The sequence below is a fragment of the Megalobrama amblycephala genome, linkage group LG7, assembly GCF_018812025.1.
Source record: "Megalobrama amblycephala isolate DHTTF-2021 linkage group LG7, ASM1881202v1, whole genome shotgun sequence".
Lineage (NCBI taxonomy): Eukaryota > Metazoa > Chordata > Actinopteri > Cypriniformes > Xenocyprididae > Megalobrama > Megalobrama amblycephala.
The window spans coordinates 12607035-12630171 of NC_063050.1; the positions used below are offsets into that span (position 1 = coordinate 12607035).

Here is a 23137-nt window from a genome sequence, read left to right on the forward strand (position 1 = left end):
TGTGAAACGTAGTTTGCGTGCCAGACAGAGTTGTCGGCCATTCTTCCTATTGTAAAGTCATGCAATGTGAAACCTTCTGTCGCCGATCCATTGTGCAGTTTGAACACAGCAGCGACTGAATGCTGGCCAAGATAGTCATGCAGTGTGAAAAGAACAGTGACCCGACTACTTTGAAAATCGTGCAGTCTGAACTCGGCATTACTAGCCATTGCTCTGGTCTTCGTAAACAGCCGCTAGCAACACCTTCTGGTGAAGAAGGCTAACAGCAGATGGAGATCATGCGTTGGTACTCGACTGCTTTTCCTGCAGTTCCCGGATGTGAAATGTTGAATTTTCTGCCGAATTTGAACCACTGAATTTGTGGAAGCAAATTTGTAAAGTGAAATAAAATGGACTGAAAACTGCTAGTCAAATTTTATAGGTTGTATTTTTAAACAGAATAAATATTTTGGAAGTGAAATATGAAAGGTGAATATAAATTATTGAATATTTAATAATGAAAATGTGTGTGAAATATTTTTAAAATATTCACAGCTGTGAAATATTCACAGCTTAAATATAGGACCATGTTGAATTTCAGCCCATAAAAATGCAAGCCTTAAAAATACAATGCATCTAAATGCAAGCACTATTTTTTATTTTTTTTTTCAATTAGTGCAATTCAAAAAGCTTTTTATTTCAAAAACATTTGGCATTAATTTACTTCCATAATGTTGCTACAAATATGCTTCCATAAGAAATTGTAACTGTCCCTTTAAATGAACAGTTTTATTTGTGATCGTCTCATATGTGGTTGTTCAATCCCTCAAACTACCACCAGAGGTCACCATCTCCTGCTACTGACATCAACCTTGATGAGCCTCACCTGTAAATCACATTTTTCAGCTTCATGTGTTTTTAGATCCTGTACTGTTTTCAAAGTCCTTAATATGTTTGTATTACAATTCTTTAGTCTGTTCGCTTTAATAGCAGCTCTTTACAGCATTATTTGAAGGTTTTCTCTTGTATTTCCCACTTTAGTGGGCAGTTGTGGCCTAATAATTAGAGAGTCTGACTTGTAATGAGAAGGTTGCGGGTTCGAGTCTCAGTATCGGCAGGCAATGTAGGTGAGGGAGTAGCTAAATGAATAGCGCTCTTTTCCACTCTCATTACCCACAGCTGAGGTGCCCTTGAGCAAGACACCGAACCCCCAATCACTCCCTGGGCTCTGCAGCAAAAACTGCTGCCCACTGCGCTGGGTGTGTGTTCAATACTCACTGCTGTGTGAGTGCACTTTGATGGGTGAAATGCAGAGCACAGTTTCCAAGGACATGTTGCATTATTTGAATATCAATTCTGATTGGTCAGTTTTGAAATGAGAGGAGTTTATGCTCTCAGCCTCCTCTGACATTTGTTAAGTAATTAACTGTGCTTCAAAATAATAATAAAATAAAAAACATCTTTAAGAAAATATGTGTCTGAGTTCTGCACTTTAGTAAGTAAATCATCTATCTGATGTCCTGCCTGTCTGTAATGGGCATCACTGCTGTGTGAAGCATTATATCACGTGACACAGTAATAAGAGATGTCCAGTAGGGGGCGACAGACAAAAGAGGACATCATTATTTTTCTTTAATTAGGTTTAGTTCAGTGATGTTGTTCTCATGTTTAGGGAGGGACACTGATATTCCCAGCACTGGTCATTCATAAACAGTGTTAACCACAGAAAGTCCTTCACTGTGAAGCTAAAGTGCTTGTGTTAAAACAGTCAGTCATTTGGTTGCTGTTGATCTGATGAGCTTCAACACGGTAAGACAAACACATTCATACTTCAATAAAAACTGATGATTATTTCTATAGATGAAGCTCATATAACACATGATTCCTGACATGAGAAATATCTTCTGAACATCTAATGATCAGTTCATTTACACACACTGATGTTGAGCATTAATAATCTTCAGATGAGCAAAGATCTTACTAACACTAAGAGCTGTTTAGAGTGATGAACAGACACTGTTTATGAGTATATGAGTGATGATTTATGCTGTATTATAGATATATTTGATGCTGATGTTGGTCAGAATGGCTCCTGCTCTTCCTCTGATCTTTCTGCTCATGATTCACAGTGAGTCTCTGTTTCATTCACATTAGAAACACTGTTTTTATTTTATTTGATTTCAAAGACACCATAATGAGTGATTAATGAGCGGTTTTCTGTTTTGTTGATGTATTTCCTTTTGAAACAGGAAGTTGGGCTGTGTAGCAGCAGATCATCAATATTTTTTGGGCCATAAATGAATTAACATGAACTAAAAGCTGCAAAACTCACATTTATTTGTCATTTGTTGCATTATTTGATAGAGCAGCGTGTTGTTTGTCGCTCATTTCTTTACTCTGTTTTCACACGTCTGTCTCTTTTAATTTCTGCTTTTCTGCAACACCTTCCTTCAAAGCTGATGAAGTCTTTCACACTGAGATCCTTTATTAGATTTTAAGATTAGCCTGTATTTTCTTCTGTAACGAGGCATCGTTTTCATTTAATAAAAGTATTCATATGCTTTCCTAAGTTTTCAGGGTCTGATATATCTGATAAAACAACATGTTCATCTTGATGAATTCTGTGTTTCAGGGGTTTCTAGTGCTTATTGGGGTGTGAGTTACAGTCCTTCACACATCTGTGCACTAAAGGACTCATCAGTGATAATGAACTGCACTTATAAATACCCTACTGGACATCAGATCTAGAAAGTGTTCTGGACAAAAGGCCCTTTAGAAAAGGATGTAGATCCTCCAGATCTGTCTAATGACACTGAATACAGTCAGAGGCTTCAGTATCTGGGAGATAAACAGCAGAACTGCACCATCAGACTGAGTCATGTGACACTGAAGGATTCACACGAGTACTATTTCAGATTCATCACTAATATAACAGGAGGAAAATGGACTGGTGATCCAGGAGTGACTCTTAATGTCACAGGTGACTTTCATGAGGTTTCTCTCTTCTTCTGTGCATTATGTTGAATAATAATCAGTGTATGACGGCAGCACTAGATATAATGTGTGTGTTGTGTTCAGATCTTCAGGTGGAGTCTCCTGAGAGAGTGACAGAGGGAGATTCAGTCCGTCTGACATGTAAAAGCAGCTGCACTCTGACTGACAGAGCAACATTCATCTGGTACAGAAACTCACAGCCATTAACTGAGAGAAGAGACAGAAACAATGAACTCCTGCTGCAGTCAGTCAGAAGAGAGGATGCAGGCAGATATAGCTGTGCTGTACACGGACACAATCACATCTCTCCTGCTGTTCAGCTCAATGTCACGTGTGAGTACAGATTCGTTAGTTTTTTTTAAAAAACTGGATATTATATTTGAATGAGATGATTTAAGGATGCAATTTTTTTCCCTTTTAGGTCCTCCAAAGAGCGTCTCAGTGTCCATCAGTCCATCTAGTGAAATAGTGTCAGGAGATTCAGTGACTCTGATCTGCAGCAGTGATTCAAACCCTCCTGCAGAAATCAGCTGGTTTAAAGGAGGAACGTTTGTAGGATCTGGAAGAATCTACAGCATCTCAAAGATCAGCTCTGATGACAGTGGAGAATACAAGTGCAGATCCATCAATGAACATGGAGAGAAATACTCTGATAATGTGACTTTAAACATCATGTGTGAGTTAAAAATGGTTCAGTAACTGTAGTAACCAAATAAACAAATTAATAGATTAACAATCGCAAAACATTAATTTACATATTGTTTTAGATCCTCCCAGGAACGTCTCAGTGTTGATAACTGGATCTGGTGAAACAGTGTCAGGAGATTCAGTGACTCTGATCTGCAGCAGTGATTCAAACCCTCCTGCTCTGAACTTCAGCTGGTTTAAGGAGAATGAAAGCTCAAGCTGTTGGATCTGGACAGAGTTTCAGTGCACTACAGAGTGGACGCTTCTACTGTCAGGCTCACAATCAACATGGATCTCAGAGATCAGACGCTGTAACTGTCACAGGTGAAGCTTTTATTAACACACTCCTGTATCTTCACATCATTCATCAGTTTGGAGAGTTAATCATGATGATCTTCCTCTTTCAGTTCATCATGGTGCTGGTAGGAATGTGATTGTGATCGCAGCGACATCTGGAGGATTATTCTTCATCTTCATCATCATCATCATCATCATCACCATCATCCTGTTTATAATGTGAGCACAATTTACAAAAAACCCTGCAGTGATTGTATAAGTTCACTTTTGGTCTAATGTATCTAATGGCTCAGTTGTGTTTTTAATTATTAGTAATCTTTAAAATCAACATTCATATTTTCTCTTAATTTAATAGAGTCCATATTGCTGTTAATGTCTGTCATTATAACAGGAGGAAACGAAGGGATGGTCAAACTGAAGATCTCACAGTGAAACAGGTAAATCATCTCAACATGATTCACATCAGCTGTTGTCTGTTTCAGACTGTAACTGTACAGACCGACAGGATTCAAACCTTCTCAGTCACAATCCAGTCAGTAACCAGTTTGTACTATAATATAAAAATCAAAAAACAAACCTGATTTTATTGGGCAGTTGTGAGTGGGAGTTTTTAGTCAATTTATCCAATCTGGTTGAGTTTTTAATGATAATTTACTGTCAGATTTATGATGACTCAGGCCCCATTAAGGGTTTTGTACAAGATACATGTCTGCCACGACACTGACCAATCAGAGATGACTTCATTCACGTACAATCATTTATCATTTATTTGTTTTATGTGGTCAAAAACATGGTCTAATCTGTCCTGTGACTTGAATTTGAAGCCATGAAAAGCGTACGGCGTCCCATTTATTTTGAACATTGTCAGGGATCTTTTTTCCTGTATTTTTTTACAGTGTTTCTGTAAAACATGTATATTCCTAAATTTATTATTGACCATATTTTTAATATTATATATTTATTATTGTGATATTTTGTGATGTGTGTCCTTCTGTCTCTCCTGTAGATCTCTGATCCCAATGAAGACACATATACAGCTCTTGAGCTCAAGTCCACGACCTCTGACCTGTACGACACACTCACAGTAAGTGAGACGTCACAGTCACATGATCCATCACAGATGATCACATGACCGATCTCTCTCTCTTTCACACAGACGGCTCATCCCAGAGCTCCTGAAGACTCCTGCAGGACTCTTGATCCTCAGAGCTTTTCTAAACATGAGAATCCATCAGTGAGTGTCTGAACCTGCAGCTCTTCTCAATATCATCAATCAAACTCTCTTCAGCTCTAGTGTGATTGATTTGTGGATCTTGTGAAAGGTTTATAATGTTGTTGATGAACTTCAGTCAGTCTTTCTTCATCTTATTGTTTGTTCAGATCAACAGGAAGATGCTGCAGTAAGAGGCGGAGCATAAAGGAACCAATCCTGAGCTCTGTGGGCGGAGCCACATATGATTGACAGGATCATCAGTGATGAGTCACTAAAGATGTTTATTTCTGTATAGTTGAAGAAACAAGATGAAACATGATGAAAGTAAAAAAGCTGGTGAATTGTCATTGTGTAAAAAAAAAAGGAAAATTAAGGGGCCGTTTACACGACACAACTAAACTTTTTATGAGTTTTGGCTGTTCATTTACACCACAATGACATTTTGGGGTACTGAAAATGCAAACTTTTGAAAAAAGGGGTTTCAAAGTGCAAGTTTGAAAACAATACTGTTATCATATTTGTGTAAAATACAAAAACAGGAATTTGTTAAAAAGGTGACGTCATGCACGTGTGAATAATGTTCAGTCTAAAGGAGCGTAATGTTTCTTTACAAACTGACATCGCCACCTACTGGCCAGGCATGAGTAATACAGTGTTTGAGTTTGGGTTCAATCTTCAACTGGCTGGCGGGAGCAGCCACTGACAGGTCACATGACCTGGTGGCAGCTGCCAGTCTGATTCTGGCAGGTCTGTCAGTGGTGGGCTGGTGGCTGGCAGAGTGTAACATGTTCCCTATCACTCTTGCTGCACAGAAATACACAATTTTATTATTATGAATATAATATTATGACTCTGTTCTTTTGTATGATTGATGTTTTATAGGTTTCATCTCAATTAAAGTAGTCACATGACCCTGATCTCAACTGGTTGCTTACTGATGCTTCGCTGGACCTAAACCAGCCAGCCACTGTCTGAATATATATTGGTTTGACTGTATATAAATCATAGCCTATATAATCATACAATTATTCTAATTATCATTAAAAGCTAGACAATTTCATCAAACAGAATCAGAGTCATAAGAATATTTTTGTAATAGTAAAATAATGTATTTCAATGCAGCGAGAGTGATAGGGAACGCGTTATACTCGCATCTCAGCAGTGGCTGGCTGGACAGAGCGTCAGTTTCAGCATTTTTTAATCGTTTTCACGGATCCATGTAAACAGGAATCGTTTTAATAACATAGTTTTCTTTATGCAAAAAAAAAAAAAACAAAAGAAAAACGTATCAGTTTTTAAGACACATCGTTGTCGTGTAACCGTACCCTGAGTCAGAGATGTTCAGCGGTGGATACTAGATGTCTTCACGGGTCGATTTGGATCTGAAAACCAGAGATCTGACCAGAGACTCGAGAGGATTCGGTGTCCAAAACTTTGACGAGGGCCTCGGATACGGTTCGGGTCTGATATAAGTAGCTTCAGGTCTTCGGGTAATTTAAAACAAATGGACCCAAGAAGACCTGAATTATTTAAAAATATGCCATAACCATGTCAGGTGTTTAACCAATATTTTATTATTTAAGACAAATACATATTAAATCATTCTAGGACAACGTTATTATCCCCGTTCTTCTGTCAATATGTGCTTCTATGTGTAAATGACCAAGATCCTCCAGGATACGGCCACGCTCTAGACTGGGTAAACCCAGCCTGATCTGCCGGCGATTTGATTTCACCTCGGCAACTCAGTCTGGAAACCCGTACATTCATTTCTACTGCTTCTGTTACACTTTTGCGGGAACCAATCACAGACTGGCTTATCCACCTCGCTCTCTATTGGTGGGTATAACACGACAAGCACGACCGTCAATCCAATTCCAATTTCTTTTAACCTCTCGACGATGCTGAATGACTTCTTTAGTTTAGCAAACAAATCGTTCGAGTGGGTGTAAATATCACTCACTTTCATGTTTTTTTGCACAACCTGCAAAAATCGCTCGATGCCATTACTGCTTCTGCAAACCGCGGATCAATACAAACCAATACAAACTAAACCTGTCTGGAGTTATTCGCTCTGCAAAGTACGTCACCCGGATCGTTGATCTGATTGGTTAAAGGACTATCCAATTGCGTGAATAATGCTGGTTGATCACGCCTCTTGTGCAGTAGAAAACTATAGCAAACTCCCCAGACCAATGTTCAATTTTAAATTGAGCTTGGTCTGGTGATAGCCTGACAAGCCGCGCTCCACATAAACTGTAGGAATACCAGAGCCGTTCACGAGGATGAGTGTGGGGATTTGCTTCCTAATATTAACATAAATATTAATTTCCTTGTCATTTGAGGAGAAACATAACACTTGTGAGCAGTTTATCTACTTGGAAGTGCTCATCCAAGAAAAACAAGGCCAATTGTTGCCAGATAGATTACCATCTAAATGCTGATCAACTAAATCAAATTAACAAAAATTAAACCACAACTGTATATTTCATGTTTTTCCTAAAAAAAAATTGTTGTGCACATTCACAAAGGACAAGGTTTCATTGATGGTCTCAAAGTGATCAATCAGCTTCTGTTATTCTGTCTTTTGTGTTTCTGTAACTTGATCAGTTTTATTTCTCATTTGTTCAAACCCTCAAACCCTCCATCTCCTGCTACTGACATCAACCTTGATGAGAGTCACCTGTAAATCACAATCATTCATTCATGACTGGGCACTTAATCTGGACCAAAGACTATACACTAACATATGGAAGCCCGTTTCCATATGTTAGAAAAAGCCACTTAAAAAAAAAAGGCCACTAAAAAAAAAAAAAAGATTAATTGTGACTTTTTATCTTAGAATTAGTTTTTTTTTACTCGCAATTGCGCCTTTATATCTCACAATTGCGTGATATAAAGTCAGAATTCTGAGTTAAAAAGTCACAATTAATCTTTTTTTTTTTTTTTTTTTTTTTTAGTTGCGGAAACGGGCTTCCATACTAACAAGAAGCGACACTCAATAAAACGATCCATTGCAACACTGGCGCCCAGCAGCAGCCCTGCGTTTCCACCATTTGTGAAAGCGACTCGTCGGTCCACTAGTTTCTATGGCAATATCAGCTGCTTTGTTAAAACAAAACGTACATTAAAGCTGAAATCCATCCTGAACGATGACAACACAGAATAAAATACTATCACTAGTGATCATCAAATCCTTTTAACAGTTTATTTTACACACTTTGTGTTTAAGTCTTCCACTTTTTCACAAAACCTTTGCTCTCTAGAAACCCAGTCAGTTTGGGTTATATTAAGTATTAGCATTATAAACACTGAATTAATAACATATGAAACTAAATTAAGGACATGAATCAGAAAAATTGGGAATGTTGGACAATAAATATATGAATGTAACAGCTTGATTTTGCAGTGTTGTCTAATGTCTGTAAAAGCAAAAGTGTCCAAAAGTTGGAATTATTATGGGATAACGGACACAGCAATGCATTAAAACGTACAATATTAACATTTCAATTCAGACCTAGATATTATTACTATTACTACACTAGGTCTGAAATATATTGTTTGCTGCAAAAGATGACCTTACATTTATTAATTATTAATTTACTATTAATAAATGTGTGAAGTTGCATAAAATGGAAATACTCAATAAAGTAGGCTAACTACGTTACCTCAGATGGTTTAATGGTTGGATTCCACAACTGGTAAAATAAAACATATATAAGACAATACAGCATTTACTGTAGGAGCCATACAATTTACTGGTGACTTAATTTAAAAGCTGTTCTATTGCGCTTCTGATTTGGCAGTGAAATTTGCTGATTTTGGGTGCGTAAGATGTGAAGGATTCAATGGTCCAGTTAGTATTTTTACCCTTTTTGTTACCCAAAAAGTATCAAAGTGTCGCCTCTTGGGTTCTACACTCTCTGGACTGAAAGACTGTCGGACTCTGGCGTACTGTGTTATTGTTATTATATGACAATGATGACAATTGTTATTGTTCTTTCAAGCATTTAATAATAATAATAATAATAAAAAAAAATCACAATCATTTATCTTCAAGTGTTGTTTTATCCTGTTGTTCAAACTCCTTTATATGTTTGTATTATATTCTCACAACGTCCCCACTGGTGTCAAGGAAGTTGTCTAATAATGTTCCCAGAACGTTCAGAGACGGTCACGATGTGGAGTTCTTTTAAGGTTTGGGGAACGTTATTTGGTGGACCTTCAGGGAACATTCAGGAGGAATAGTTTAGGGGACTATTACTATAGGACGTTCTGATAACTTCCCAAATGTCCTCTCTGTAATGTTCTTTTTTGACCATAAAATAACCAAAAGAGAACGTCCCCCTAAAGTCATATTAGGAAGCTTGAACTGCAGCACTTTCATTACCAAAAGAGGATGTTTTAGGAACGTCCCGAATGTTCTGTAAAGGTTTGGAATTTTCGTCACTTTAGGGAACGTTGCGCAAGGACACGATCGTCGCCTTCTATGTAGGTCTCTAGTTTCTTCAGTCTGTTTGCTTTTTATAGCGGAATCTTTACATCATTTTTTGAATGTTTTCTCTTGTATTTCTCGCTTCAGGCTGCATTACAAACGGAAGTGAAGGATGTGGCGTCATTTGAATATCAATTCTGATTGGTCAGTTTGGTGATGAGAGGAGTTTATGCTGTCAGCCTCCTCTGGCATTTAAGTAATTAAAACTCGTCTGGGCTTCAAAATATGTGCCTAAGTTCTGCACTTTAGTAAGTAAATCATCTATCTGATCTCCTGCTTGTCTGTAATGGGCATCACTGCTGTGCAGACGCATTAATCACGTGACACAGTAATGAAACGATGTCCAGTAGGGGGCGACAGACAAAAGAGGACAAAGAGTTTCCTCTTTCTGAGTGCAAAAACATCAAATAAGCTTCACAATAATAGGTGTGAAATATCTAGCAGAACATCTCAATCCTGTTCTCTAAACGTCTTCATAGTGAATGTAAGAAGAAAAAGATCATTATTTTTCTTTAATTAGGTTTAGTTCAGTGATGTTGTTCTCTTGTTGAGGGAGGGACACTGATATTTCCAGCACTGGTCATTAATAAACAGTGTTAACCACAGAAAGTCCTTCAATGTGAAGCTAAAGTGCTTGAGTTAAAACAGTCAGTCATTTGGTTGCTGTTGATCTGATGAGCTTCAACACGGTAAGACAAACACATTCATACTTCAATAAAAACTGATGATTATTTCTATAGATGAAGCTCATATAACACATGATTCCTGACATGAGAAATATCTTCTGAACATCTAATGATCAGTTCATTTACACACACTGATGTTGAGCATTAATAATCTTCAGATGAGCAAAGATCTTACTAACACTAAGAGCTGTTTAGAGTGATGAACAGACACTGTTTATGAGTATATGAGTGATGATTTATGCTGTATTATAGATATATTTGATGCTGATGTTGGTCAGAATGGCTCCTGCTCTTCCTCTGATCTTTCTGCTCATGATTCACGGTGAGTCTCTGTTTCATTCACATTTTTAAATGTCATTTTATTTTCAAAAACAAAACAAACAAACAAAACATAATGAGCAAATAAATGAACAGTTTTCTGTGCTATATTGATGTATTTCCTTTTGAAACAGGAAGTTTGGGTGAGGCGTGTCAGTGGGCTTGTTCATTTTATAAATATCCAATAGTGTTTAGTTACGTCACAGTCTTGAACATGAATTGCTAATTTTGTACTGTCTAGTCAGTGTCAGGTGGTTTAGGGGAGGGACTTTCTCACTCATCAGAGCATTTGATTGGACAAACATCAGCGTATCACCAGATCATCAAAATGTTTAGAAGATCTCAGAGCTGATAGACATGAACAAACAAACTTCCATTTATGATATCATTAATCTTTTTTTTAAAATCAACACTGATTATTTATTAACGTGTTTGATTATTTGATAATGGAGCATGTTCTTGATTAACTTCCTTATTTTGTTTTCACTTGTAATTTTGGGAGTTCATTCCTGCAACTTCCTTCATCTTTTATCACACTCACTATTCTGAGAAGATTAGTTTATACTATTTCCTGCAGTGACTGTTTTCAAGAAGTAAAAAAAAAAATTATTTAGTAGATGTTTTGATGGTCCAGTGTAACTGACAATGAAAAACAAAACATGAAAACTGCTTCACATTGTGCCTATCAACGCCACTACCTTTATCTGTTCTAAATTCACTGTAAACCACGACTTCACAGGGATTATTGCTTTTTATAAAACGTTAGTCCTCAAAAAAACTATATTTAAAAAGAAAACAAATAACAGGTGTATGTTTGTATTTACAAGAATCAAGGACTGGAATAATCTGTTTTATGTCAGCATTTTCATCTTGATGAATTCTGTGTTTCAGGGGTTTCTAGTGCTGGTTGGGGTGTGAGTTACAGTCCTTCACACATCTGTGCACTAAAGGACTCATCAGTGATAATGAACTGCACTTATACATACCCTACTGGATATCAGATCAAGAAAGTGTTCTGGACAAAAGTCTATAAAACAGGTGTTGAGTCTCCTCTCTCTGAGGACCCTGAATACAGTCAGAGGCTTCAGTATCTGGGAGATAAACAGCAGAACTGCACCATCAGACTGAGTCATGTGACACTGAAGGATTCACACGAGTACTATTTCAGAATCATCACTGATAAAGACAGATGGATTGGTGTTCCAGGAGTAAATCTTACTGTCACAGGTGACTTTGGTGAGTTTTCTCTCTTCTCCTGTGCATTATGTTGAATAATAATCAGTGTATGACAGCAGCACTAGATATAATGTGTGTGTTGTGTTCAGATCTTCAGGTGGAGTCTCCTGAGAGAGTGACAGAGGGAGATTCAGTCCGTCTGACATGTAAAAGCAGCTGCACTCTGACTGACAGAGCAACATTCATCTGGTACAGAAACTCACAGCCATTAACTGAGAGAAGAGACAGAAACAATGAACTCCTGCTGCAGTCAGTCAGAAGAGAGGATGCAGGCAGATATAGCTGTGCTGTACACGGACACAATCACATCTCTCCTGCTGTTCAGCTCAATGTCATGTGTGAGTATTTGGTTTTGTAAGTTGAAAAGCTAGCAGAGTTTAGGACTGGGATGGGCAACATCAGTCCTGCAGAGTTTAGCTCCAAACACACCTGAACCATCTAAAGGTCTACAACATGACTAAAACTACAGACAGGTGAGTTTTGATCAAGGTTGGAGCTAAACTGTTGGACAGTGACTCTCCAGGACTGAAGTTGCTCATCCCTGGTTTAGGACTATATTTTTCAACATCAGATATTTCCAAGTTTAAAAAGCATTAGAGTCTATTTACACTAAGTGACAATAGCAGCATTTTCTTAGTGATATGATCTTTACAATAAGTGAAAATAGCAATAGATTTTATTTACATAATGTAAAACTAGCAGAATTTTCTATGCAATAAATACACTGTTAGACCTTGCTGTAGAAAAATGGCCAAATTCTGACAGTAACAAACCATTTTCCATTAAAACAGTAATATACTGTAGAAAACAATGCATTATGGGTAATATTTGTCATTTTCGAGAAAATACCCAGCCAGCAGAGCCATGTGGGGCCCAAATGGGTTTGACCTGGGCTATCTAACTGGGACCCAGCCAGTTTTGCACCCAGTTTCCATGTAGGCCCCACATGGATTTGCCCAGATGAAATGAACACTGCTTAGTGTGCACACTACAGGCTGTTTAATGTAACACTTAATCAGTGTTGGAGGTAATGAGATAATTAAGTGATTGAATAATGATTTTGTATTAGTGAAGAACACCTGCTGTTAACAAGCATAATCACTGAAGGAAAGAGAAACACAAGAACTACTTCCAGCCACAGCCTTGGATGAAATCAGCTGAAGATAAAATACATTACATCTCTCAAGATCTGATTAAACAACTCCACAAACAACATTAGCTTCACTTATTACTAACCAGACTGACTTTATTTCTGTCAGACATCTACAGAAGTTCGTATTAAGAATTAAGAAGAGGCTTAGATGTTGATTACTTATTTGAAAGTAATAGTTTGATTTGATGTTACCATTGTGGCGATCAGTGTGTGCTTTAGTCAGGCTCTTGACTTTTTAACATTAGTTTTTCTCTTGACAGCTGTGTCTGTTTGTTATGGCGAGAACAGCAAAAGAAAATATAATCAGATGCTGTAAGCTGATTGATGATAAGAATATAATCATCATATATTGGCTTAACTCATTGATATTATGTGGGAGGTTTATACGGGTAGTATGTTATTAATTCTGTTTTATTGTTATGATTCTACAGCAAGAGAATAATAGAATTTAATCAGAACATCAAACGATTTATAACACACCATTTACATATTTTGGGCTCCTGTGAGTTTTACTCGCACACAGACATCAAGAATCAGCGTATGAATCTCAACAATGGTGACATGCTTCAATGGTGCAATGCATTCTGGTGCCTCATACGAAACTCATCCATGGCTCCCAGAATGCATCGTTTCAATCGTTTGATGTTCTGATTAAATTCTATTATTCTCTTGCTGTAGAATCATAACAATAAAACAGAATTAATAACGTACTACCCGTATAATACCTCCCACATAATATCAATGAGTTAAGCCAATATATGATGATTATATTTTCTTTTGCTGTTCTCGCCATAACAAACAGACACAGCTGTCAAGAGAAAAACTAATGTTAAAAAGTCAAGAGCCTGACTAAAGCACACACTGATCGCCACAATGGTAACATCAAATCAAACTATTACTTTCAAATAAGTAATCAACATCTAAGCCTCTTCTTAATTCTTAATACGAACTTCTGTAGATGTCTGACAGAAATAAAGTCAGTCTGGTTAGTAATAAGTGAAGCTAATGTTGTTTGTGGAGTTGTTTAATCAGATCTTGAGAGATGTAATGTATTTTATCTTCAGCTGATTTCATCCAAGGCTGTGGCTGGAAGTAGTTCTTGTGTTTCTCTTTCCTTCAGTGATTATGCTTGTTAACAGCAGGTGTTCTTCACTAATACAAAATCATTATTCAATCACTTAATTATCTCATTACCTCCAACACTGATTAAGTGTTACATTAAACAGCCTGTAGTGTGCACACTAAGCAGTGTTCATTTCATCTGGGCAAATCCATGTGGGGCCTACATGGAAACTGGGTGCAAAACTGGCTGGGTCCCAGTTAGATAGCCCAGGTCAAACCCATTTGGGCCCCACATGGCTCTGCTGGCTGGGTAGCCTACAGGAATATACTGTGAGTTCACTAATATAGTCCACTTGACAGAGTGAATGAAAAGAAGTGAGTGAATTCAGACACTGATGAACACCTGATAAGCAGAATCACTGAAGGACAGAGAAACAAGAGAAGAGACGAGCAGAAACACAAGAACTACAACTGAATTCAGCCACACTGAGTGTGAAACCAGTTCACAAACCAGTTTGACATTATTTCTTTCATACATGTACAGAAGTTCTTGTTGAGAATTAACAGATATGGATGTTGATGTTTTATTGAAAATAAAAAAAAAATATTGAAGTTTGTAGTCACCATTGTGGTGAACAGTGTCTGCTTTAGTTGGCCTCTTGACTCTTTTACATTAGTTTTTCTCTGGCTGCTGTAACTGAGTGTTTATAAAACATGTTTGTTATGGCAGGAAAAAAACAACATAAAGTTGATCAGGTTTTTTGGCTGTTGTGATGATGCTATAATCATCTTGGACTTGTTTAATTCACTGATCTCTTTCTGTGTTTAGTCTTTTAATGGGTATTTTATCTTTATTAATTATACTATATCTGTGGTTCAACAGCATAAAAACCAGCAACGAGAATATATAAGTCTTACAATGCATAAAATATTTTGAGCTCCTGCATAATTTGGACAGCAGAGACATCAACAATCAGAATATGAATCTCAACAATGGTGACATCCAAAAGTTTAATGTTGCAATGCATGCTGGGTGCCAGCATAGTACAAAACTCCCAGCATGCACTGCAGCATGAATACTGTAAGGCCTGCCCAATCGGCCCAACAGCGGTTTCCCACAGGACGGGGAAGGTTTCTTGCGCGTTCCGTCTTTTCAGCGTGGCAAAGTAGTTTCATTCCAAATAATCTTTTATCTGACTCCATGTTATTATGACCTCGAATTTAGTATAGAATGTCAATTGATTATTGGTCATTTGTATAATAATTTGGCTCTACATTTGAATATTCTATTTAACTCTTTACTCTTACTGTACTCGTTCATTCGGTTCTCAGTGTCGCACAGGGTCCTCGCACTGGCCATTCATTAATATGCGGGCCCACGATCACAAACTCGCCAGTCTTGGTCACTAGACAGAGGTAATTGACTATACTAATAGAGTGCCGCTCTCATGCTTGCTTTCTCTAAAAGTATTTTGTTTAGTCCCCATAGAACTGTATACACTTGAATTAGAGTAACACTAACTCTAGTCAGAGGTCACAACCACTACTACATACAAGCCAACCAATATTACTTCTCTTATAGTAGCTTTGGTTTGGTTATGCCATGGTTTCCCATGTACACTTAGCTAGAGTACATTACAATAAACAGAGGTAAGGCTCACCCTATTTAGGTTGGTCGATCAACATTTTGTTGTCCTAAACGGAAATTCCCTTTTAGCCTTTACAGTCTAAGTACACTTGAACTAATGCCAAGCGTTAGTCGGAGCTCTAAAATCACAGTTGGTGTGTCCTATGCTCCACTCAACTGGACTTTAGTCCGTTACTAACCTGACGCAGATTTGCGGTAACAATGGATACATCGTAATCTACTGAAGTCAATAATTTCAGAGTAAGTCAGAATAAAATCAAATGTGACAATTTATTAGTCAGGTAAATGTATCATGCCAATTACATAATCAATTCAAAGGTGATCAATACAAAACATCAAATGCTCAGAAATAGAGTAAGATGCATACCTGACATGAAAAATCTGTCTTGGACACTCAGCAATGTGGGCTTCATCTGAATACAGAGTCGCCCCGAGCCTTTTGCAACATTTCTTTAAATACTCAGACCAACCCCCAATGTGGGGCATGAACTTACAATCAGAATTTACATTTACTAGGGCCACAGACCTCGGGGGTTCGCACCTTGCTGTGGAACAGGAGGTAGTTTGGATGAAAGACCCTGGGAAAGGGGCACACCCACAGTTGCAACCAAAGTATCTGTAAACTCTTAAAACCTTTAATACCTTTGGTTTACTTCAATGTAGACGAGACCATTGTACCAGTTGCATTGAGACATTTCAAACAATACCAAACATTGTATAGCATTCTTTGATGATTGTTCACATTAAACCAGATAGATTTTGGGTGAATTTTAGGTCATCTCTGCATGTAGAGAGAAGAGATGGGGGAAGAGGGTGAAGGAAGTGAAATGTAGATTAAGGCAGATGCTGAGGTGTGATTGACTCAGTGTGATTGCATCTCGGAAGGGGATGCTAATTTTGCAAGAGAGAGTTCAAATGTTGATTTACTTTGTTTTCTCAAAGAGTAGACCTTTCTTGATCCAGGCAGTCTGGCATCAGTCTTACAATACATTATGCAGCATTATTGCCACCATTGTTGAGATTGATGTGCTGATTTTTTATATCTGTGTGTGTCTAAATAATGCTGCAGCTGTTTTTTGTCCATGGTGTTTAAAAAGTTAGTTTCACAGTGGTGATAATGTAAAATATTAGTCTGTCAATAGTGTAATAATGGATGAAATATAAATTCAGCGAATCAAGAGACTGTGTGTGGTTAGGTCTTCATCAACACATAACTACCAGCACTCAACAATTTTTTTTCTCCACATTTGTTTTCACCATAACAAATGTGACTTGCAAAAACAGATTAAGCAGCCAAAGGAAAAAAAAAAAAAAAAAGATGTATAAAAAGTCATGGGTAAAGAGCTCAACTAAATCAAACCCTGATCTCCTCAATGGTGACATAAAACCAAACATTTTCAACAAAACATCAACATCTAATCTTTTGTTAATTCTCAATAAGATCTTCTGTAGAAATAAAGTTAAACTGGTCAGTAATAAGTGTAATAATGTGTAATGGCTGGAAGACAGTTGTAGTTTCTGCTTGTATTTATTCTGTTCTTGTTCCTCTTTTCAGTGGTTCTGCTTGTTAACAGCAGGTGTTTATCATTAATGCTCAATCACCACTTAAATATTAACTTAATTATCTCACTGCAACAGCATCAATGTTACTTTTACTCTGTAGTGTGGACACTAGAGGATGTTCCTGTGGGGTTGAAAGGATTAAAGGTGTAAGATAAAAAGACACACCCACAAAATGTATTTTAACAGTTACAAACTGTAAGTTAAAAAACAGTTTTATACTGGCAACACTGTTGCCAGTAGTTTACTGTAAAATTGAGTTTTGTGTGTCACCATCGTGCTGAAGAGTAGAGCCTTAAGTTCAGGAGAAGATCAAGAGACATTGATGATATGCTGCATGTTGTTTTATTTAACAGATGGTGACTGTGTAGTTGCTGATACAGTGAAAATCTCTTTATTTAAAATGTTTTAGTGAAATCTAAATAAATAAGTTCATAGTAATAATATGCTCATATTATTAGCATATGATAAAAATTAGTTTGTAAATTCAAATGGCAGTCTGACAATTTAAGGCAGTTGGTTTCTGCGAATGAAATAAGGGTAACAGAAGTTTTCATTTAGTGCATGGTATCTTTACAGTAATATACTGTAGATTACAGTAACTAACTGTACAATCAATAGTAAATCACTGGCAACAGTGTTGCCAGTATTATACTGTAAAAAAGCCCGGCAAGGTCTAACAGTGTAGTTAGATACTATTATGCTATAAATAGTGGTGGATACTATTTGCACCTCAGTATTGTTGTACATTTCAGGATGCAAAGGTACGTAAATGATTATATTTGGTTACACTTTATTTTGATGGTTCACTTTAGACATTCTACTAACTATAAGTAACTTTGCAAATACATGTCAACTTATTCAACCCAAACCCTACTAACACCTAACCTACTAATACTCTACTAATACTCTAATGGGAGTTAGTTGACATGTAGTTGCAAAGTTACTTATAGTTAGTATAATGTCTAAAGCGAACCATCAAAATAAAGTGTTTCCTTATATTTATTAAAATTATTACATGGATGCCGCCTTATTGCGACAACCTGATGAATACTTTACTATTAAATGCTCATTAGGCACTATATTTCCTTTTTTTAAATATATTTTCTGATAATAAATGCCTTTCCAATCTAATATGTGATGGGAAAAGGGAGAAGAGTGAGCAAAAGGTGGGTCAATTGCATCAGAAATCACTTCCACGTGTCTTACTCTCTCTAACGCACTGTGACTGTTGTGTAGCGGGCGTCTTTTTTAATTTTGTCTAGCCAAACCAGACATTGGTGGGGGGAGTTAATGTAAATAGCCTATGCCAACAACATGGGCTATTTCCACTTAGTATATGTCACAGTTCCAGTCATTCCCGGACTACATTTCCCATAATCCTCCCTGCCAATCACCTGCACTCACTCCACTAATCAGTAATCACCACACCCAGCTGCAGCTCATTACCTGGATTATTTAAGCCACTCACATCCTCACACACTTTGTGAGGTCTTGTATTGCCATGGTGAACATTTCTGAGCGTTTTCATTGTGTTTGTCTGCCTGTTACTGATCCTGTCTGTTTCCTGTGTACGATTCTCTGCTGCCTGCCCTTTGGATTATTTGCTTTGTCTTGGACTTGTGTTTGATATCTGCTAGTTCTGTTAATAAAAGCCTGCAGATGGATCCCATGTCGTGTCCCGTCTCGTTACAGTATAAACAGACACTGTTTTGTTTGTTTGTTTGTTTCTGATAAATGATCAGTAAATTTTAATTTGAATCAATGTTAATCAATGTTAATCAATCAGGATATTAACATCCAATTACATTGGATAAATAAATGTATACTGATTATACATCACATTCTTTTATCTGGTACTTGGAGGCTTTCAGCAGGAATAGAGTCATATTTAATTTCAAACAGCCTTCGCATACAAGACTTGGCTACTTTTCCTATGTTTTCCATGTGAACACACACACACACATAAAAGAAAATGTTAAGTGGTTGGGGAAAAAACTCTTTAATTTGGCCTTTGTGGACAGAAATGGGAACTGCATAGGAAATGAAATTATTCCATCACAGATCATAAATCATTGGAGCATGATTAATAATATACCTTAAAGGCGCTCTAAGCGATTTGACGCGTTTTTAGGCCCAATTTTTTTTTTTGTCACATACCGCAAACATCTCCTCACTTATGCGCTAGCTGCCTGTCCCCTGAACACACTGTAAAAAAACGCGGTCTCTGTAGTCGCCACAAGCTCCGAAAACTGCAATAAAAACAAACTGGTGCAGCCTGGAGCACTTAACATAATAAACACGCTCCAGTCAATAACCGACAAGCAGCGTCAATACGCAAACTACTTACATTTTAAATGCGCGTTCATGACTGTTTCAGGAAGCACGGAGGGGAGGGCCAGGAGGAGTAGGAGGGAGGGTCTAGCTAGCCTCTGTTTTGTTTGACAACACTTCGAACGTCAACAGGAAGTTACTCCGCTCAGAATCGCTTAGAGCGCCTTTAATATACCTCAATATACTGTGATTGTTAGTGTTTTTGTATTTTTCTGTGCTAGACCCTCCAAAGAGTGTCTCAGTGTCCATCAGTCCATCTGGTGAAATAGTGTCAGGAGATTCAGTGACTCTGATCTGCAGCAGTGATTCAAACCCTCCTGCTCTGAACTTCAGCTGGTTTAAAGGAGGAACGTTTGTAGGATCTGGAAGAATCTACAGCATCTCAAAGATCAGCTCTGATGACAGTGGAGAATACAAGTGCAGATCCATCAATGAACATGGAGAGAAATACTCTGATGCTGTGACTTTAAATGTCAAGTGTGAGTTAATATGATTAAGTAACTGTGTTACCATCAAATTAATGGATTAACAATCACAAAACACTAATATGCACTTTCTTTCATCTATTTTAGACCCACCCAGGAGTGTCTCAGTGTCCATCAGTCCATCTGGTGAAATAGTGTCAGGAGATTCAGTGACTCTGATCTGCAGCAGTGATTCAAACCCTCCTGCAGAAATCAGCTGGTTTAAAGGAGGAACGTTTGTAGGATCTGGAAGAATCTTCAACATCTCAAAGATCAGCTCTGATGACAGTGGAGAATACAAGTGCAGATCCATCAATGAACATGGAGAGAAATACTCTGATAATGTGACTTTAAACGTCATGTGTGAGTTAATGACCATTAATAATTGGCTAATTTCATCTGATCACACAGCTTTTTTGCTACAACAGATGTTACAAAGACACTGTTACAGCTACAACTAATTTTCACGAATCAAGGTGTTCATCAGTGTCTGAATTCACACATTTGTTTTCATTCATTGTCCAGTGGACTATGTTAGTGAACTAATGTAGGGAATAGTGAATGAGGGTATAGGGTGTGATTTAGAACACAGCCTCTGAGTGTCGACTTTGAGCGATGATAACTCACAGTATATTACTGTAGGCTACTTTTTCGAAAACGTCAAATATTACCCAGAATGCATTGATTTCTACGGTATATTACTGTTTTAATGGAAAACAGAATTTTACTGACAAAATTTTACAGATTTTTTTTAACAGTGTAGTGGATTAACAATCCCAAAATATGAATATAGAGTTTCTTTTGTCTGTTTTAGACTCTCCCAGGAACGTCTCAGTGTTGATAACTGGATCTGGTGAAATAGTGTCAGGAGATTCAGTGACTCTGATCTGCAGCAGTGATTCAAACCCTCCTGCTCTGAACTTCAGCTGGTTTAAGGAGAATGAAAGCTCAGCTGTTGGATCTGGACAGAGTTTCAGTGCACTACAGAGTGGACGCTTCTACTGTCAGGCTCACAATCAACATGGATCTCAGAGATCAGACGCTGTAACTGTCACAGGTGAAGCTTTTATTAACACACTCCTGTATCTTCACATCATTCATCAGTTTGGAGAGTTAATCATGATGATCTTCCTCTTTCAGTTCATCATGGTGCTGGTAGGAATGTGATTGTGATTGCAGCGACATCTGGAGGATTATTCTTCATCATCATCATCATCATCTTTTTTATAATGTGAGCTCAATAACAAAAAACCCTGCAGTGATTTGATTATTTGATTTTTTTTTTTAATAGATTCATCCATATACTGTTAATGTCTGTCATTATAACAGAAAGAAACGAAGGAGTGATCAAACTGAAGATCTCACAGTGAAACAGGTAAATCATTCAGACACGACTTTACAGAAGCAGAAAATCAATCAATCATATCTGTGTTTCAGACTGTGACTGTACAGACTGATGGCAAAGTAACATTATCAGTGTCTTTATTAATACAATCCAGAAAAGAAAAAAAAATCATAAACTGATATTTCTCTCTCTTTAGATCAGTGATTCTCAAACTGTATGTGCAGTTTGAAAAAAAAAATTCTGTTTAAAATGTGAATTGATGAAATATTGATCTGAAAAGTTTGAGACAAACTGCTCTAGACTGAGAATCTACACTTCAGATCAAACTGATTTACATCTTAATGAATAATGACTTTATTTTCTTGTATTTCAGAATGATCTCTATTCTGACGCGTCACAGAGAGCTTCAGTCCATGACGAGCCTCTTTCTGAACCGGATTCAGCCAATGACGCTCCGTATGCCAGTGTGAAACCAAAGAGATTCAGAGGAAAAACTCCTGAATGCAGAGAGACTGAGGAGATCCAGTACGCAAATGTCCAATATCACAGAAAGAAAGAGATGAAGAGATCAGAGGAGAATGAAAACCAGTACGACAATATAAGAGTTCATCAGTTTGATGCTGCTGTGAGGTGAGAAAAACAAACAAACAAACAAACAAAAAAATAAACAAACAACTTAACCAGCACATCCAGATCACAGCTATAACATGATTGTTTCATGGTTGTTGTTTTTTTCTTTTCTCTTTTTAGGCAATCAGCTGTTGAAACTGTGGAAGACCCATCAGTGATCTACAGCAGCGTCAAATGAGAGACAGACTGTCATGAAGCCTGTGTTCAGACATCAATCTGCTGGGAAATGGAGGATTGGATAGTTGTGCTTACCCATCTGTTCAAACCACAACCAATACACACAGGTTCAACACCCACATTAAAGGCCTTAAAATTGTGAGAGTGTGTTATAGGCTAAATAACATGTTATAGTCAGATATGACGGCGTTACTGCATCACCGCAGATGAGCAGCTGAGGATCTCTTTGAAACGCAGACTGCTGCAAATGAAACTGAAAGTCGCAGACGCTCAACACACAAACATCTTCATTAAAAGTAATGAGACTAAATGATCTTATCAGTGCTGTTGCTGTGCTCTCTCTTATTGCAGTCTTTGATTTTGAAATTAGCTGATGATCAATGCAATTACGCTCATATTTGAACTCCTTTAAATTAAAGATCGGATTTATATCCATTTTGCAGAGACATATTTGTGTGGCCAAGTGTAAACGGAGTCGTTGTAGAAATTTGTAACTTTTTATGACAATATTACATTTATTCTAGTTAAATAAAGGATATTTTGACATGAGCTACCAACAATAGTCCAGTGATATCTGTACTTCTTATCAGTATTAAATGCATTTCTATAACTAATGTGTGCAAATTATATGGATTGATGTATGATATGATGTATGTGCAGATTTAAGAACAAATACTTTAAATATCAAAGCAACATTTTAATATGCAACTAAATGCATATTTATTGATTCATGTAATCATCCTAAGGTGTCAAAATGATCCCAATCCAGAAAGATCCACATGATTATATGACTAAAAATGCTGTATTCTGATGCCAGGCCAGTAGATGGCAATATCACTTTGTAAGGAAACACCTCCAC

General features: G+C 37.3%; 1 protein-coding gene and 1 long non-coding RNA gene across 2 annotated transcripts; both read left to right on the forward strand.

The window, feature by feature from the left end:
* Nucleotides 1-1734: 1734 nt before the first annotated feature.
* On the forward strand, nt 1735-21376 carry LOC125271691 (B-cell receptor CD22-like). The gene is made up of 8 exons (XM_048195852.1): nt 1735-1788; nt 2038-2107; nt 11561-11896; nt 11995-12243; nt 19884-20141; nt 20235-20489; nt 20941-21183; nt 21267-21376. The coding sequence occupies exons 1-8, from the start codon at nt 1774-1776 to the stop codon at nt 21359-21361; spliced, it is 1521 nt and encodes a 506-aa protein (XP_048051809.1). The 5' UTR covers nt 1735-1773; the 3' UTR covers nt 21362-21376.
* LOC125271692 lies at nt 2877-6847 on the forward strand. Its single transcript, XR_007185693.1, has 3 exons — nt 2877-2959; nt 3058-3306; nt 6838-6847. It is a non-coding gene; the product is annotated as an uncharacterized LOC125271692 (long non-coding RNA).
* Nucleotides 21377-23137: the final 1761 nt, after the last annotated feature.

Coding starts and splice junctions, on each gene's coding strand:
- LOC125271691 (XM_048195852.1), top strand. Junction 20,142..20,234: donor TGTGACTTTAAATGTCAAGT/GTGAGTTAATAT, acceptor CATCTATTTTAG/ACCCACCCAGGAGTGTCTCA. Junction 21,184..21,266: donor AGACGCTGTAACTGTCACAG/GTGAAGCTTTTA, acceptor TTCCTCTTTCAG/TTCATCATGGTGCTGGTAGG.